Source organism: Amborella trichopoda, chromosome 1, assembly GCF_054954075.1.
Source record: "Amborella trichopoda isolate Santa Cruz 75 chromosome 1, AtrichopodaSantaCruz75HAP2 v2.0, whole genome shotgun sequence".
Lineage (NCBI taxonomy): Eukaryota > Viridiplantae > Streptophyta > Magnoliopsida > Amborellales > Amborellaceae > Amborella > Amborella trichopoda.
Window position 1 is genome coordinate 232,979 of NC_142336.1, and position 18,286 is coordinate 251,264.

Sequence of the window (18,286 nt, forward strand, 5' to 3'; positions counted from 1 at the left end):
CAAACAACTGTGACCGTGTGATGAAGTTTGGATGATGATGAAGGTAGGTAAAATCACTGTTCATTTTTACCTATTGGTGTTACGAAGAGTTATATATACGAGCAATGAACCAATGTAACGGTTTTATCATAGCATAATGCAACGACATATCTAGAAAACCATGTTTGTAGTATTTGTATGACCCCAAATTTTGCACACACACTCTCTTCATCTCAATAATCAATTCCCCAAAAAAACGAAGTTCAGTTTGAACCCTAGATATGGTCAAAATGAGTCCCTTCCAAAAACAAATTTAGACCATTCATTTTGTGAATTTCAAGATCTTAGCCTTTATAAACTTAAAATCATTTTTTTATTTTTTAACATTGTTCATCTAATGATAATAAAGTCATCCAAAGAAATTGGAAGTGAAAAAAACCTTCTATGGCCTAGATCTAAACATCTCACCAAAATGAACGGCCTAAGTCTTTTTTTGTGATTGTTCATTAGAAAGCAAAGAGTGTATACTTCAAAATTTGGATCAAACAAATGGTCATAAGATGGTTTTTTAAGGTTGTTGCATCATATTACTATACAATGGTTGCATGATCATTGCCCTATATTATATGAGTATTTTTATATATATAAACCTATTTACCATAAGTTGGAGGTGAATAAGTTGGTATTAGAAGTATTAGATCAAATGTAAAATAGAAACAACATGGTCCTTCAAATCCTAGACAAAGTTTTAGAAGGAAAAAGATAATCTTATATGGGGTGAATTACATAACGATGATAATTTTGGAAAATAACATAAACATACATAAATAGAAAGGCACTGGCACCTAAAATGTGAAAAAATAGGAGTTACTTTTGGAAGAAATGTATATAAGGTGTTAACATTATTTTGTGAAAGTAAGGTCGAACTCAAAAATCGATACGAAAAGGTTGCTTTGACATAAAAAACCTTAAAATTGATCATCTCAACTTCAAGATGTATAGATATACGTAAGAAAAAGGATTTTAAGTCTTAAAAGTAATGCATTTTCTAATACATTATCTATTTTAATTTATTTCCAAAATTTTTAAGTGTTGATAGATAGGCTCAATTTATACTATTTTTGTATCTAACTTTTATAAAAAGAGGCGAAAATATTTTTTACCCCATCATAATGGTTTTCAACACCAAAAATACATCTTTTAACTAGATCTCAATGTGTGATTTACTTTGATTGTTCAAGATTGACACTTCCAACTCGAGCATTACCTTTTAAATTTTGAAAAGATGAATTGTACCTTAATTTCCCAAACAAAAATCTATGGGATTAATTAATGCCATGGGATTTGAGAGCGCACTCAAGGCTAAGCTGCTCTCTGCCACCCACAAATGCATAAGTAGCTATAAATAGATTAATTTATTTATCTACACCTTTATCTATTAGAAAATGTTTATATAAGGTTGAAATCTTAAAATGTAGAATTTAAGTGCAACTCAAAAAACACTATTTTAATGTTGGAAAACTCTCTAATTAATCATCTCGAGATGTATGAATATGAAAAAATAAAAATTTTAAGTCCTAAAAATAATTTATTTAGCAACATATTATTATCTGGACGGTCTATTTTCAAGATTTTAAAATATTTATATATAAGTAATAATCATACGAGACTCTCCCACACAACCTCAAATGATCACCATTAAATTTGACACAAATCTCTAAAAAAGTTATCACAAGGGGGTGGGACTTAACTTTTTTTAAAGATATGTGCCAAATTTAATAGTAAACCTTTGGAGTCCTCCATTTTATTTTATTCTAGAGATCTATATATTTTATTGATTTAAATTATTTTTAAAGTTTAACATTTTATAATTAAATATGCAAATAAGTTTTCGAGCTATCCTAATAACTTTTTTTACGCCAAAAGTACATTTATAATAAAATATGGAGGTGCGCCTTCTTTAAGTTTAGAACCTCATAAAAACCATATCCTTATCTATTATTTGCTTTTATTTAGGCACGGAAATATCTTGGTTTCTGGTTTCCAGTTTCCACCGTCACCGCCACATCTTCCCCCGTGGAAGACAGAGAGAAAGCCTCCACCCATTGATCGAGGAGAGGGAGAAACACAGGTAAGGATACTTCAGCCATCTCTTGATTCCCCTTTTCTTGTAATTTCTTTCTTATTCATTGTCGAATATAAAAGGTTTGGGTTTTCTCTTGTTTAATAATTTGATGATAGAACAGCTATAAAGCTGCAATCAAATTGTGAGGAAGTTGTGCTTTTATGTTTCATGTCTTTTTCTCCCTGTTTCTCTCAGCATTGTTTTTTTTCATCTTCTTTTCTACCAATCGTTAGCAGATCGGATTGATAGGTTAAAGAGTGTGGTGTCTTTGTAGTTTGCAGGAGTCATAGGAAAGATGAATGTTAATTCTTGCTATTGGCCACACAAAATGCTCTTAAGTCTTAAAATATGGATGGATCTTCTCTCTCTCTCTTAAATCAAAGCTCTGATATACCAGTACCACGGCACCGAACCAAGCAAAAGATAATGAGTTAAATCTGTAATTGTTGTCCACTATTTATGATGTTTCCACTTGGTTTCTAGGGTTTCTTAGTTGTTGAATGTATCCATCGCAGAAATACTCTATCACTTTTTTGGGCCCAAACCTATATATCAATGAGTGCAAGTCAAGTCCTTGTAGTTAAACTTATTAACTCATGTGTGCAAGTTATAGTTCCTCCTCATCTCCTATTGGCATCTACGACTTGGGAAGGCTGGCAGGAGGAATGTCACTAAATAAAATAATAATAATAATAATAATAATAATAATAATAATAATGATGATGATGATGATGATGATGATGATTAATAATAATAATAATAATAATGATGATGATTAATAATAATAATAATAATAATGATGATGATGATGATTAATAATAATAATAATAATAATAATAATAATAATAATAATAATAATAATAATAATAATAATAATGAAAATAATAATAATAATAATAATAATAATGTTAGTAGTAATAATAATAGTAATACATGAATTAATGTGCTTGTGGACTGTGCAATGTTTCAACTTGTCATGGTGGCTATGTCATGAGTTCTATAATCCATTATGAGGTATTCGTTTCTATAAATTGCAAGCACCAATATATTTGCAAGGAGAACATCTGGTATATTGGTCATTACCTGGGATTTTGGTTTGGTATATCCATCTTTCACTAAGGTCTAAACATTTGATTAACGTTCATGAGGTGAAGAATGACATATTTTTTAGAATTCCTAATGCATTAAACCAGTGTTTTAAAATGTGTGATGCGGCTCGATGCAGACTAGATGCGAGTGCATCACCCTAATTCAGTCAATAAATGTAAAAAAATTCGAAAAAGATCTTAAAAGAATTAGATTAATGCATAAAAAAGAAATATGGAGGTGATTTATGTGATAGTAGGTATTTAATTTATTCATTAACTCCAAAAGTATTAGCTATCGAAGATTTTGTATCTATTATCCCTTAATAGATCATAGAAGACGTTAGAAAGTAGAAACTTGAAACTAACTTCATAAAACATTCAACAACCATAATCACAAATTTTCAACTGAAAACTTTAAAATTACAAAATACAAACTAAAAGTTTATGAAGATTAAAGAGTTCAAAAGTCAAGACAAATCATCATCATTTCTCAAGTTTTGAGATTCTAAATTTCAAATCTTAATAAAAAAAGTTATGTAGAGAGTCTCTGTGTGCATCATTGTTATCACTATCATCCTCGGCGGCCTCCACATATTGTTCTTCTTCCTCGGTCTCCTCTGAGTGAGACTTCTCCTCCTCCTCCTCCTCCTCGATCTGTAGAACTAATGTGCGATTGGACCCAGCTCTATTATTTTGTGCTCTAGTGTTAGGCTGTTCTTCCTCATTAGCCTATGGGCTAGCTTGACATCACACCAAGTGAGATCCTCACCCTCAAACACATGCTCTACTCGTGGATCCATGGTCCATTCACTTGTGCAATTACCATCAGGTTCATGTAGTTGAATTGGTTTGAGATCCATGCGCTTTTTGTACCTCTCCTTAAGCTGCTCATTATACCGCATATAAACCAAATCATTCAACTTCTTTTGCTCCGAGCTGTGGTAGAAAACAAGGAAACAAGCAAAATTAATAGTTGTTATTTTCTTGTTTCTACTTTTAATCTTATTAGATAAGTTAGATTTTAGAAAATTGAGTTTTGAATTCCAAGAAATGAGGATTAAGGACTTACATACTCAAATGCACTCCAATTGTGTTCGTAAGTAGATGAGCTACATATGAGACTCAACACTCAAATAGCGAGACATTGTAGATTTGGTGCCTCGCTTCCATAGAATACCCATCATGTAGCTGTGTAACATTTTATAATTTGTTTATTTATATAAATGGAACTATACATTATTCAAGTTAAAATTGCAAAGCAAACAAATTCGAAATTAGAAAGGGTACTTTTGGCCTTTACCTGAATTTGTAGTGTCCCTGTTTCGAGTAACAGTCTCTCTCCCAAAGTTTCAAATGCTAACTTGAACTTGAACAATTCTTGATTTTGGATCTCATTTTGGATATCTTTGTCAGGGACCAACCTCTCTAGGACATCTAAGAACCCACCATTTATTACACAATTAAACTCAATGGAACCCACCATTTATTACACAATCAAACTCAATGGCTGGGTGCGTGTAGTGAAGAGATGAATTTAGAAAGTAACAAGCTGAATGGAGGTACCTGTGAAGTTGGTTGTCCCATCTCCTATCAATAATTCCACGCATAGCCTTGCATTTCTTTTCATCATCCTTTAAAGCATTTTTTATCTCTCATCTTTCTCTAGTCATTGCCTCATGTATGTAGCCCATAGCGGGCTTCAGTTCACCATTAACCAATCGAAGCACTTTCACTTAAGGGCTAGCCACCTCCAATGCATGATATATCTGATCCCACAAAGATGTAGTGAGAGTAATTTGTTCAACCTTTCTCCCATAGTTTGACCACTTACTTTTTCTCCATTGCTTTGAAGGCATTTATTTGCTTGCATAGGCTTTGAAGAGTGAGAAAAGATGTGGCAAATCTAGTGACACCCGGTCTCACTATATCTCTTTTCTTTGTAGAACTTCTCATCATGCTAAGGAGTATGATGTGATTATAAATAAATCCAACAACAAACATAACTTTTGAAATCACCCCACTAAATATGGATGTTGCACCCATTTCCTTAAGCATGCGACTAACACAATGAGCTGCGCAAGGAGTCCAAAACATATGCATCCTATTCAAAATAAAAAAATTGCTCGGTTTTCTCTCCAACAAATTCTACAATTTCATCCTTCAAGTCACATAAATATGTAGCATCATGTGACTTGTCTAATGCATCAATAGACTTAACAAAAAAGTACTTGTTGGACAGCTAACCAAAAAATTAATAAAGGCCCTTGACTTCCCATTGGACCATCCTTCACACATAATAGTTGCCCTACACTTCTCGCACCCTTCCCTTTGAGAAATCAAAATTTTATTAACATTGGATACATCATCCTTCAATAAGGGCTCCCTAATCTCATGTAATGTAGGAGGATTAAGCCCTGGGTCAAATTGCCCAATTTTCTGGACTATACATGCAAAACTATCAAAGGTTATAGTATTAAAAGGTATGCCGGCCTTGTAAAACCACTTTGCAATGTACTTACATACCTTCTTCCTTTCTTCTTTCTTGTATCAATTTTCAATTGTTGTTTGTTTTGTTTTTTCCCGCCTCTTCTGAACCACAATTTTGGGGTTAGGGGTGCAAAAAGTATCCATTGGCCCCTTAGAGAGATATTTTTTTTCCAACACTACTACTAATTTTTGTAACACTCTCTCTTGACATTGGAGTACCCCTTCACCTCATTCCAACTTCTGACATATCCTAATCATTTTCATTATCATCAAATAATGGAATTTCATCAATTAATTCTTTTCATTTCATTTTTGTCTTTTCTTTTTTGTTGTTTCAAGCTATCCATGTATTCTCTAATCCCCTTTTTGATATCTTCGGTAGCTCGTGGGAATGCTTTTACATTCCCAGAAATACTGGCTAAGTGTTTTTTTTGCCGAAAAGTTCTCCCCCCATATGAGTATTTCCACAAAGCATACAAATAACACAATTTCGGTCTTTTAGATTTTTTTAGTTTTGCATATTTCCAAGTCAGATCCTTGTTACTAGAAGATTGTGAAGAAGACATTGCCCCAAAAAAAAGTATTAGTGTAGTAGGAAAAAAACCTTACAAATTACTTGAAGAAAGTATTGATTTCGTCTCGCCCCCTTGATTTATTGTTAGAACTTTGCTAAAACTTCCTCAAATCATCCCCCAAATGAAACAAATCAGTAACCACAGATCCACCAAGATGAAAATCTAGAATTTCGAAAAAACAAATTTCCGCCACTCTTGTTTTTGATTGATTTAGGAAGTAAAGGCCACGGATGTGGCTGATTTTGGTAGTCTGGGGGGTTTAATACCCCTAAACCCTTTCCCTTTTTTTGGGGCTTAAAAAGACAAAAATACCCCTTTACAAGGGGCTATTTTTCACATCACATGCTGGCCGCATATGTGCCCTATGTGCTATGCGGCCGCATATGCGGTGGGATGCGGCGCATATGCAGATGTGGGGTCATGCGATGCTGTTGCCAACGCATCCCTCATTATGCAGCGATGCAGCCGGAATTTAAAACACTGCGTTAAACTAGTAAAAATTCCAACAAGCCTGAATCACAAAAGTCATAAAAACAATTGTTTCTCTTAGCAGGTCGAGGCCAAAATTTGTACAACAATTTTGGATTGAGAATTCTGTACTTCACAGGTTATCAAGCAAGTATTGGGGAATATCGAAGTTTCCGTGTGCAACTTTGCTGATTAAGGATTGTTGGTTCCTTGCAATTTGACTGCTCTCACCTCCACTGTTATTATCCACCACAGGTGTTTATTGATTGTTATTTAACTCAAGTCCATCCGATAAACAATTAGCTATGACCCTTAATCGGAGAGCTATGCTTAAGGTTTCCTCTGTCCTAACCCAAATTGGTGGTTCAAAATACAAATGGCAGCCGTCCTTGAATAACTGTAATATTGAAATCATGACCAGTCATACTCCTTCTTTCAAAGAACGATGTCGAAGTTCCTTGGAGGGTTCAAATCTTCTCAGATGCTTTTGTACTATATTCACAAGAAGTTTGGAGAGATCAGAGGATTCAGATGGTGAAGTTCTCACTGCACACTCAGATTCTGATACAGAAGGATCACAACTAGAACCATGCATCCAAGATGTAGCCTTAATGCGTGATGTTGAGAAAATATCTGTTTTCTTATGTGGTTTTGGAAGTGATGGTCCCAGAGCTAGACCCATGCTTGAGCAGTGTGGGATAGAAGCTTCATCTGATTTGGTGATACAGGTTCTTTCTAAGTTCAGGAATGATTGGGCTGCGGCCTTTACCTTCTTCCTGTGGGCAGGGAAGCAACCAGGATACACCCACTCCATACGTGCATACCACACTATGATCTCTATTCTGGGGAAGATGCGGAGGTTCGATACAGCGTGGGCATTGGTAGACGAAATGAGGGGTCGACATAGTGGGACTAGCATGTCCATGGTGACTCCTCAAACCCTTTTGATAATGGTCAGAAAATATTGTGCTGCACATGATGTGGGGAATGCCATTAACACTTTCTATACTTTCAAAAAGTTCAAGTTTGAGGTAGGAATCAATGAGTTTCAAGATCTTTTGTCCGCTTTATGTAGGTACAAGAATGTGGAAGATGCTGAGCATTTGCTTTACTCCAATAAGGATACCTTCCCATTCGAGACGAAGAGCTTCAATATAATTCTCAATGGTTGGGGCAATATAGTGGGCAATCTTCGTGAGGCTAAGAGGACTTGGAGGGATATGTGTAACAAGGGTATACCTCAAGATGCTTTCTCTTATAATAGCATGATATCGTGCTATTCCAGGGCAGGAAACCTTAATGATGCTCTAAAACTATTTAATCAAATGAAGGATTTGGGTGTCGATCCAGATAGGAAGGTGTACAATGCAATGGCATTTGCCCTTGCTAAAGGAAACTGCACAAGAGAAGCCATCCATCTTGTGAAGACAATGGAGGAGAAAGGTTTCTCTCCTGATGCGGTAACATACAATTCATTGATTAAACCTCTCTGCAAGGCCCGCAAAATGCAAGATGCACGTGCCGTCTTTGATGCGATGTTGCAGAAGAGATTTTCCCCGTCTTTCAGGACCTTCCATGCTTTCTTTCGTGCACTTAGGAGTGAGGAAGAGGTGTTTGATCTCTTGGACACAATGAAGCGGATGGGTTGCTCCCCAACAACTGATACATATATAATGTTGATAAGGAAATTTTGCAGGTGGCGCCAGCATGAAAATGTCTTTAAGATTTGGAACGAGATGGGCACAAATGGGCCCTGCCCTGATCGAAGCTCATACATTGTGTTGACTCATGGTCTTTTTCTGAATGGTAGGGTGGATGACGCTTTCAAGTACTATGAAGAAATGAAGACTAAAGGGTTTGAACCAGAACCAAAGACTGATGAGATGTTTGGGGCTTGGGCTTCTGGTAAAGAAACCGTGCCTCCTCGAGTATTGGAACTTAAAAGTACAACACATGGTAAGAATAGTTATGGTAGACTATGTAGAGACTTTCTAAAACAACCAGAGGCAAGAAGGTTCACCAGAGAGAAGGGATTCCGTTTTCCGGAGTAGATAGATTCAAGCAGGAGTTGAAGTTTCTTGCTGCAATGGGATTCTCTAGTTGCTTTATCTTCTCCATCCAAATGGGTGGAAGATAATGCAACATCGGCCAATAAGATTGGCTTGTAGAAGTTGTTTTAAACTTTTACAAATTGTATCTCAATGTATCATGGTTTGAAATCCAGGACTGGGACTTTGTCGATGTATCATGGTTTGAAATCCAGGACTGGGACTTTGTCGATGTATCATGGTTTGAAATCCAGGACTGGGACTTAGTTGATTGACAAATAGGGTTGCGTTGCACTGTGGTTTGACGTTATGGTTCAAGCTTGTATTCTAAATAATTTAGAGAAGCATGAAATACTATAAGGTAACTGGCTTATGCTACAGTATAAGCTCATTGACCAAAACACAGCTACAGGGATTATTTTTGGGCTGAAAGTTTTGTGCAACATCTCTGATTCAATAAAGGAACAATTTCTGAAAGAAGTTGGATTTTTAAGTTATTCTTGAACACCTAGATCCATAGTTATCAAATGAACAGCTGATAGCCTGCATTCGCTGAAAAGGTGGACTCGTGTTGGGCCTTTTTTTTTTTTTTAAATTGTTATTGTTATTATTATTGTTGTTATTATAAATATTCTTCTTGTTGTCATTATTATTATTATCAATTATTATTATTATTATTATTATTATTATTATTATTATTATTGTTTTGATTGCTAGGATGAGATGACCATGTCCAAAGTTTAGTGTCCAATATACTCTTTTTGGTTCAAACAGGCTAATGCTACATGATATGCCCGTGGGCTTATATAATTTTTTTCTTTTAATAAAAAAATTAGAAAATGTATTCTCTATACTTTAAAGAAAAGAAATACGGGACAAATAGTAGCTATAATAAAATCAGAAGAGAATTAAAGTAACTGAAAAATGGAAAATATAACTTTTCAACTTTTGATATAATTCCATTAAGCTGCTGATGGATTTAAGTTGATCTATGGGTGCACAACGGCGTTCATTTTAAGTCTGTTTCACAAGGACAAGCTAAATGAGCCACAGGCTGCCTTGGCTAGGTTAATAGGGTTTGAGACAAAACTTATGAAAGCTGGAAATTCACAAAACCATCAATTAGAAACTTGGAAACTCGGGCTGGGCTCGTGCTGTCACTCAGACCTGGCGGGGTTACTATATTATTTTTACATAGACTCTCCAATTCTTGTTGAGACTTGACATAAAAAAAAAAGATTCTTGTTGGGACTTGGCCTACTGAAATTGGGTGACTTGGGCTCAGGCCCCCTACCCCAGTTCCATACCTATCCCGAGTTTTTAATCGCTGTAAAAACTATATTGCCCACAAGGTTTTCTTTAGAAACTTACAACCAGCCTTTAGAAACTTGTGTATAAATCATGTCAATGAACAAACACCAACAACAATCATTTGCGACAATTAACTTCACAATAATAGCATAGGTTTCCTTGAAATCTGGATCATCACACTTCTACAAGCTGCTGTATCTGGAAATTGTAACATACTAAGGATGCGCTATGTCGCTTGGTAATATAGATATTTAATGTTCCTCATTACAAACTTCCGATTGAAAATTTATATCGCTTTCTGCTCAGTGTTCAATAATTTGTTGCCTCCCCACAATTTTGAAATAGATCACGTGTTGTACATTATATATAGGATGTTGTCATATAAGAAGAAAATTAAGGAAAACTTCAAGAGGATAACATAAGTAGAATTGGCTTGCAAATGAAAATTTTACAGCATCATACGGTTTCCATATTTCAGAAGTCGAGTCTTTTGAGATCATCTTTCCACCTTTTGTATGGAAACTGATTTGCATACGACAATTCTCTCACTAGCTCATACCTTTTTTGTTGGCTAGAATCTCTGTATATACCTGGTGAAAAACCGTGCTAAATAACTTATGAAAAACCTCCTACCAACCTTTCAGTGAGGATCCAGAAACGTACCGGGGTTTCTTATACTCATCCCAGTCAGCTGTCTTTATCTTATTATGGATCTCAATGGCATCGACTTGTGCTTGCAAATGTCCTATTTTCTAAATCATAAAATTCTTGGAGTACATTGAGGCATTCAAGCTTCTGAAACTAGAAATGTATCTAATCAACAATAATTTAATGCAATAAGGGTAACATGGTCTGTCTGATTGGATTCTTTCAGTCACGTTTTAGGTTTATGGAGTCCACAGATGCTGCTGTGAGTTTCTCAAGCACATATAGATGCCTGGGCAAACTGAAAAATATGGCCTTGAAAGTACACATGGATGTTTCTGAGTCCGTTGCGTGAAGTCTTTTATCCATTATTTTTTGGAGAAAGGGTTTTGAATTGGGTTGTTGTACCTTGAGATTCTATCTTATGTTCAGACACGTGCAAATATGCAGTGTTCGCCACTTGGAGACCATTTTCACCATATATTTGGAAGTACTTTTTTTGTGTTAGTTGTTTATTGCTGATTATGCAGTTTAAATCTACACTGTTGACGTTATTGTACTAAATTGTATTGTCTTTCAGGGGGGAAGAAAACTACAATTGGCTGTGATGAGTTCTCTCTGCCCTTTTGCTAATTTATCAAGGAGCAAGGATGTCTGTCCTAGAAAGATTGAGGAAAAACATTATGAACATCGAGTAAGGCAGTCTAATCAGGGGAACAAGGAAGAGTCTGAAGCTCCAAATACAGTATCACCAAAGTGTCCATTTGGATATGATTCCCATGCATTCAAGTTGGGGCCTCTCAGTTGTGTCATTTGCCGAGCTCTTCTTTTTGAGACGAGCAAATGCTTACCATGTTCCCATAAATATTGCAAGTGAGCAGCTCATATACTTTTTGCTCATTTGATGCAGTTTATTTCTTCTCTCACTGTTGGATATCCATGGTTTGAATACTATACAATGTTGACTTATTATGTGTGTCATCAGAGTATGCATTTCACGCTTTAAGGATTGTCCAATCTGTGGAGCTGACATAGAGAGGATTGAGCCTGACCCTGATCTCCAGGATGTTGTTGATCACTTTATTGAAGGTCATGCTAGGATTAAGAGGTCCACAGTTAATTCAGATATCAAGGGTGTAACAGAAAATGACCAAGTCAAGAGTGTAGTTTATGAGGATGTTTCTTTGGAAAGGGGTACTTTCTTGGTGCAACAAGCAATGAGAGTAAGTTGGGTTGGATCCTCATTTATTGAACTTTATGTTGATATTCATGACAGCCATCTATCAGACGTTTGTATTTTGGCCAACTGCCCTTATGTGGTTGAGTGATTGACATTCTTTTTATCGCAGGCATTTCAGGCCCAAAATTTGAAAAGTGCAGAGTCAAGGCTTAGTCTCTGCACAGAAGACATCCGGGATCAAATTGAAAGGTCTGGGTGTACGTCAGAGTTATGTTCACAACTTGGAGCAGTCCTTGGCATGCTCGGTGATTGCTGGTCTTTCTCTCACTAAATCAATAGATTTTTAGCTATGAATACACAAAATGCAACTTAACTTTCATGTTGGTGTAAACTTTCTATAATGATAGCCTGTGATTCATGCTGGTTCTGATATTATGTATAGTTTTGCATAGTTCTCAGGAACATTCTTAGAATTTGGAGCTTAATGTGAAAAACTGGGGGTCCGTGCCAGGCTTCAAGAATCCTAAACGTTTTTGGCTCGAGAAAGCTTATGGCATATTTTTAGTTTTGGTTTAATCATTGTTTCGAAAGGCGGACCCGCCTAGGCGTTTGGGCACCTGCTTAGGTGGGTGCCCAACGCCCAGCCTTGGGCGGCTGCCCCGGGCTTGCGCCCCGCCAAGGGGCGAAAATGCCTTGTTGAGGGGCATTTTTGGGGGTTATTTTAGAAAAATAAGAAGGAAAAAAAAGTGGGTTTTAGGTTCATTTCAAATCTAAACCCCATTAGAACCCATTTTAGAGAGAGAAATCTTTTTTTTTTTTTTTTGCCGTTTTCATTGGATTGAAGGCTTTTCAAAGTTATAAGAAATCAATCTAAACATCACCCATTGCAATTAGATTTAGTTTTGGAGGTTTTAGAGGTCTATTAGAGGGTTTTTAGAAGATTTTGAGATTAGAAATATCGTAGAGGTGGAAGTTTGGAAATCGACCAATCAAAGTTAGCGAGAAATTTTATTTTTTAGATTGTTTGTATTAGTTTGAGATGTCTTCTTGGGAATCTAATAAAAGTAGTGATCTAGGTTGGAAATATGACTATAGCCCAAATTCTTTGGATAGAAATTGCATAAGATGCAATTAATGTGAAAAGGATACAAATGAGGGCATAAACCAATATAATAAACAATAACATCTTGTTGATATCAGGGGGGATGTTGTCCCATGTAAAAAAGTTCTTAATGCTATCAGAGGGGAGATAAAAAAATTATGAGTATTGTAAAAAAGATAAAAGAGGAGAGAGAGGCATCCCTAACAGAGCTGAGGTCTGGGGTTCGTGTTAATTTTGATGATGATGATGATGGTGATCAGGAGGGGTGTTGAGGTAGAACAAGTTGCTGTATACCAGACTAGGGGGAAAGGAAAGGGAGTTGTAATTGGTTCTGGGAGTGGGGGGCCTAAGAGGCCTCGGGTTAGAGGGCCTATGAATTGTTTTTTGCCCTAGCATGACCCTAAGGTTACGGGAGAGAAATAAGCAAACAACTATTGAGAATAGAATCAAGAAGGAAAAGAGAGATAGAATTCCACAGTACATTGCTAGAGGGTATGAGGTGGGCATTCCTTTCAATGCCGCTCGCCTCAACTCCGATGCATATGATGCAGATGCAGCTGAACTTGCTTGCTCTGATGGTGAGTGATGATTGAAGATTCTTTTGACTCAAAAGAGTCTTAAAGTCTATATTTCTTTCATTTTTGTGTTCCTCCTCTTGTTTGTGTATTGTGGTTTGTGAACTTTTAAGCTTTAACTATGTGTGGATTATGGATAATTGGATATGGAGTTATGGAGTATGGAGGAGTGTCCTTATGGATTATAGACATTTGATGTGCCCCCTAACTCTTATTTCTTATTTGGTTGATGATGAATTGAAGTCTTGCTAAGTTGCTATTTTGGATTATGGGCTAAAATATGTCTTAATTTAAAATGCATAGAATTATGGACTAAAATATGTCTCGATATGTATTTTTTTAGTTTTTACACAAAATCTAACCTTAAAACAACTTTTTATTCTACTAGGCCACTTAGGCTCTAGGCAGCCTGGGCCCCCATCCGCCTAGGCGCCACCCGGTGTTTTTCGAAACACTGGGTTTTATAATAGGGATTGTATACCATGAGACCATTTATCTTTGTTATAAGACTGTTACAGTTACTTATAGTCATTAGATGTCAAATTGAATGGCTTGGGGTGTGTCATGAAATTCGAGAAATTTTTTATTGAACTTTGAGTCTAGTAAATGATAATCTCATAACCACCCATTTTAAAATCTGACAGACTGTCCTGCATGGACATTTATCTTCTCTTGTACATTTCAGGAAGCGAAATAGGGTATTGAGTTGCTTGGTTTACTCACTGACTACATCGACTCATAGTTATGTACAACATATGTTGCATGAACGCTCTTAAGGGACCCTAATGTTCTTGGGTACGTACTCATTAGGTAGAAGGCAGCATTTCCCCACAAAATTGTGGCGGCATGTCTCTAATATTACAATGTCTCACTGTATTCCATTGTTCTTTGTGAACAAGGTAGTTTAGTCACTTATTTTATTCTTTATGTTCTATTAGTATTACCTAGAGGCGTATTTTAGTCTTTGACCCCAACTTGTACTTCTGAAAATGCTACTGGCGCCACACTGTCCTGGATTCCCCAAAGAACATCGGCTGGTGTTGACTTTTGTGACCCCATGAAAGAGAAAAAGGAGGGAGGAGAAGGGGGGGGGGGGGGGGGAGTTGGGGGAACCAGATCTAGAGAGGAGTAATTGGTTTGATCCAATAATATTTTCCAAATTAGATTTGTAGTCAGGTTTGGAGTAGCCCTTGACGTATATGTGTTATTGGCCCAAAAACCTGTTAGGTCTCTGGCTTGTAGTCAGGTTTGGAGTAGCCCTTGACGTATATGTGTTATTGGCCCAAAAACTTGTTAGGTCTCTGGCTTTGTCTGCAATAGTATGTGAAGTACTCTTGATTTCATGAAAAGTTCTAGTGTTTCTCTCCCCCCATATAGACCACACTAGTAGCTCCACACTGGCTAAATAAGACAAATTCTTGTTCTCCCGAAATTGGCAAGAGTTCCTAAGAGCCCATTCTGGATTTCGCACAAAACCCCTATGGGACAAGGTGGCCAATTGTCTTAGATTTAGAGCCAGCCAGCAGTGGCCCAAAACCTTTCCGGTTTGAAAAGATATGGTTCAACGACCCACAATGCATCGCTAATTCCCATTTGATGCTCCTTCATGGTTAATGGCTGGGCAGGTGTTAGCCTAGGGAGTAAATCACCAAGTATTAATTCAATTTTTTTTCGTTTCTTTATAAATTGCTGGAATATCTACATAGAATTGCCACAATACAATACAATACAAAATAAACCTACTACAGTCTAAGATCTTTTAAATCTTATTGCCAAGTAAACCATATTCAAAACTGACTTTGAACTCATGACTTTAGGAAATAAAAAAAGATTAACAACAAAATAAATAAGTAAACTAGGACGATTTATTCAACTTTTTCCCTAGGGTTACCTCCTTAGGACTTGGTGCCTGATCACATGAATGATGATACACCTGATTCTTAGATCCTGCTGAATCCACCAATCTAAACTAGGAAGCACCTCTGCAATACCCTTATCTGAATTCTATAGGGATGAGAGCATGGGTCACAATTAGGGTTTCTTAGATCCTTCTAAGACCTTGGGGCATGCCACTTAGTGGCACCACACCTAGCCTAGTCTAGGCTAGGCATATTCCCTTTCCCTCTTTGAATCTTGGGTGGTGAGTGCAACCCCAAAATCCTTATAGGGGGTGTTGTGCCACCTAGAGAGAGAGAGAGAGAGAGAGAGAGAGAGAGAGAGAGAGAGAGAGAGATTCGGTGTGTGTTCCATTCCTTGGATTCAGAGAGAGGGATCCAATGGGGGGGAGGGGTCTCTTCCTTATATAGGCCTCAAGAGCTATAGGGTGTTCCATTCTGATTAGGATGCAACATTATTTAGATTATTTAGGTAATCTGTGAGGTGAGAGAAATAATCTAAGCCATCCATCCCAAAAATCAGTCGTCATGATTTAGGAATGATATTTAAGAACCTTATCCCCTGAATTTGGCCTATTATCCACTTTTAATCTATCTAGACTTTTGACTTGTCAAACTAATCTCTTTTAAATTATCTTGAATTCGTTTTATCTCACAAAGGGATATTTAGCAATTCAAATAAAAATAAAACTTGGTCAAACTAATTTAGATTCCGTAAAAATCTCTTTTTTTTCAAAAATATAGCGTAGGATATTTTCAACTAACCAAAGAATATTTTTTCACAAAAAATAACACCCACAGGGTTCCTAAAAAAATGGGAAACATGGGCATCCCACTAAGTTGTGGGGTGTGTGGCCCATTTTTTTTTTTTTTTTTGAGTAAAGTTCACTGTAATATATTTCAAAAGGAAACCAAAATTACAAGAGGAATGGTGACCCCTCATGGTCACTTTATAGAATCCCAATTAGGGACGAAAAACACAAAAGGTGTAAAGGGCAAAAACACTCAAAGGGGGCGTAGAAGGAATAGTGGCCCTAAGTCCCCAAAGAGGAGCTAGAGCTGGCCCCCGCCTTAGCCAACCGATCAGCGTCTGAGTACACATGGCGCTAGGTAATCGTGAAGGCACTGGATAAAAGCAAAATTCCCTCGAAGATATCATCGAGACACCATGGCCAAGATGATCGATTAGAAGCCCAAGTTATAATGTACTTGGCGTCGCCCTAATAGATGCCCTCCACTATTAGGTTGTGACTCCATGAGATTTCACTTGCGAAGGCCCTCCAATAGGGCAAGAGCCTCAAATTTGAGCTTAAAGGCTCCCCTATCCGGTGGTCCCTTCGACCAGTTAATGTGGAAATCTGTGAAGGATGAGTCTTTGAACAAAGAGTGATTGATGGCCTAGAAAGCTATTGAATTCCTAACTTTCTCCACCAACTGCTCGACCGTGGATCTCTCTCTGCCTAAAAGTTTTGTGGTTTAATCGAAGCTTTCCACTTGAGCCTACCAGTCTTAGGCCAAGGAGTGAAGGTAGCTTGGAAAAGGGGGAGGACTGATCTCGAGGTATAGCATCGAAGCACTTGCTCCGTGCCCCATACCCAATCAAACAGTTTCAGGATGCCTCACTATTCTGCTCGAGAGAAGTTGCAATGTAGAAGAAGGTGAGTGTTTTATTCAGGAAAAGGAGGGCATGTGGTCCATGTTGGCCCACATCCCACATCAGGTGGGAATTGGGCCCTTAGCTCCCCCACATGGGCCTAGTCTAGGCTAGGCGAGTTCCCTTTCCCTTTTGTTATCTTGGGTGGTGTGTGCAACCCCAAAATCCTTATGGGGGGAGGGGGGTGGCATGCCACCTAGAGAGGAGAGAGATGGCGTAGAGAGAGAGAGAGAGAGAGAGAGAGAGAGAGAGAGAGAGAGAGATCCAATGGGGGGGGGGGTCCCCTCCTTATATAGGCCTCAAGAGCCATAGGGTGTGCTATTCAGATTAGGATTCAACATTATCTAGAATATTTAGGTAATTGGCGAAGTGAGAGAAATAATCTAAGCCATCCATCCCTAAAATCAGTCATCATGATTTAGGAATGATATTCAAGAACCTTGTAGCTTGAATTTGACCTATTATCCACTTCTAATCTATCTAGAGTTTTGACTTGTCAAACTAATCTTTTAAATTATCTAGAACTCCTTTTATCTCACATAGGGATATTTAGGAATTCTAATTAAAATAGAACTTGGTCAAACTAATTTAGATTCCATAAGAATCTCTCAAAATATTTTTTCTCAAAAAGATATCTTAGAATATTTTCAACTAACCAAATCACAGGGTTCCTAAAAAATTGGGAAACAGTGGCCCATGTTGGCCCACATCCCACTCCAGGTGGGCCTCACATGTTTGGGAATTGAATGTGGGGCCCTTAGCTCGCCCACGTGGGTCCCATAATTTTAAAAACATAAAATTGAGAATACCCCCCTTGTAGACAATTAAGGAGGTTTTTATTCATTTAAAATTAACTTTAAAATTCTGAAAATATCCAAAAATCATAGAAACATAAATATTATTGAAAATGATATTTCTAGGGCTCTTAAAAGTTTTTAAAATGTACAAAAATACTCTAGAAGTGGATTGGACTTGTGGGTCAAGAAATAAGTGACTGTCAAGGCACTCCACCCGAGTCAGGGTCCATGATCCAAAATTGACTTCTCACACCAACCCAATGAGACCCATGTGTTTGAAGGCATTTTTCAGCACCTTGTGTCCTCGGCACGAATAAAAAGAGGCCAGGTTAATAAAGCCTTGATTCACAAGTGGAA

General features: G+C 37.1%; 2 protein-coding genes across 2 annotated transcripts in view; both read left to right on the forward strand.

Moving 5' to 3' along the window:
- Positions 1 to 1,972: 1,972 nt before the first annotated feature.
- On the forward strand, positions 1,973 to 9,247 carry LOC18425139 (Tetratricopeptide repeat (TPR)-like superfamily protein). Its single transcript, XM_006829707.4, has 2 exons — positions 1,973 to 2,110; positions 6,808 to 9,247. The coding sequence occupies exon 2, from the start codon at positions 7,028 to 7,030 to the stop codon at positions 8,771 to 8,773; it is 1,746 nt and encodes a 581-aa protein (XP_006829770.2). The 5' UTR covers positions 1,973 to 2,110; positions 6,808 to 7,027; the 3' UTR covers positions 8,774 to 9,247.
- Positions 1,973 to 18,286, forward strand: part of LOC18425140 (zinc ion binding protein) — a 38,818-nt gene continuing 22,504 nt past the window's right edge. Inside the window, exons 1-4 of the mRNA XM_006829708.4 lie at positions 1,973 to 2,110; positions 11,307 to 11,599; positions 11,712 to 11,949; positions 12,076 to 12,221. Coding sequence (XP_006829771.3) covers positions 11,334 to 11,599; positions 11,712 to 11,949; positions 12,076 to 12,221 — 650 coding nt within the window. The 5' untranslated portion in view covers positions 1,973 to 2,110; positions 11,307 to 11,333. The remainder of the gene's footprint in view (positions 2,111 to 11,306; positions 11,600 to 11,711; positions 11,950 to 12,075; positions 12,222 to 18,286) is intronic.

Bases quoted from the DNA above. Each gene is read 5' to 3' on its own strand.
- LOC18425139 (XM_006829707.4), top strand. From the start codon at position 7,028: ATGACCCTTAATCGGAGAGCTATGCTTAAGGTTTCCTCTGTCCTAACC.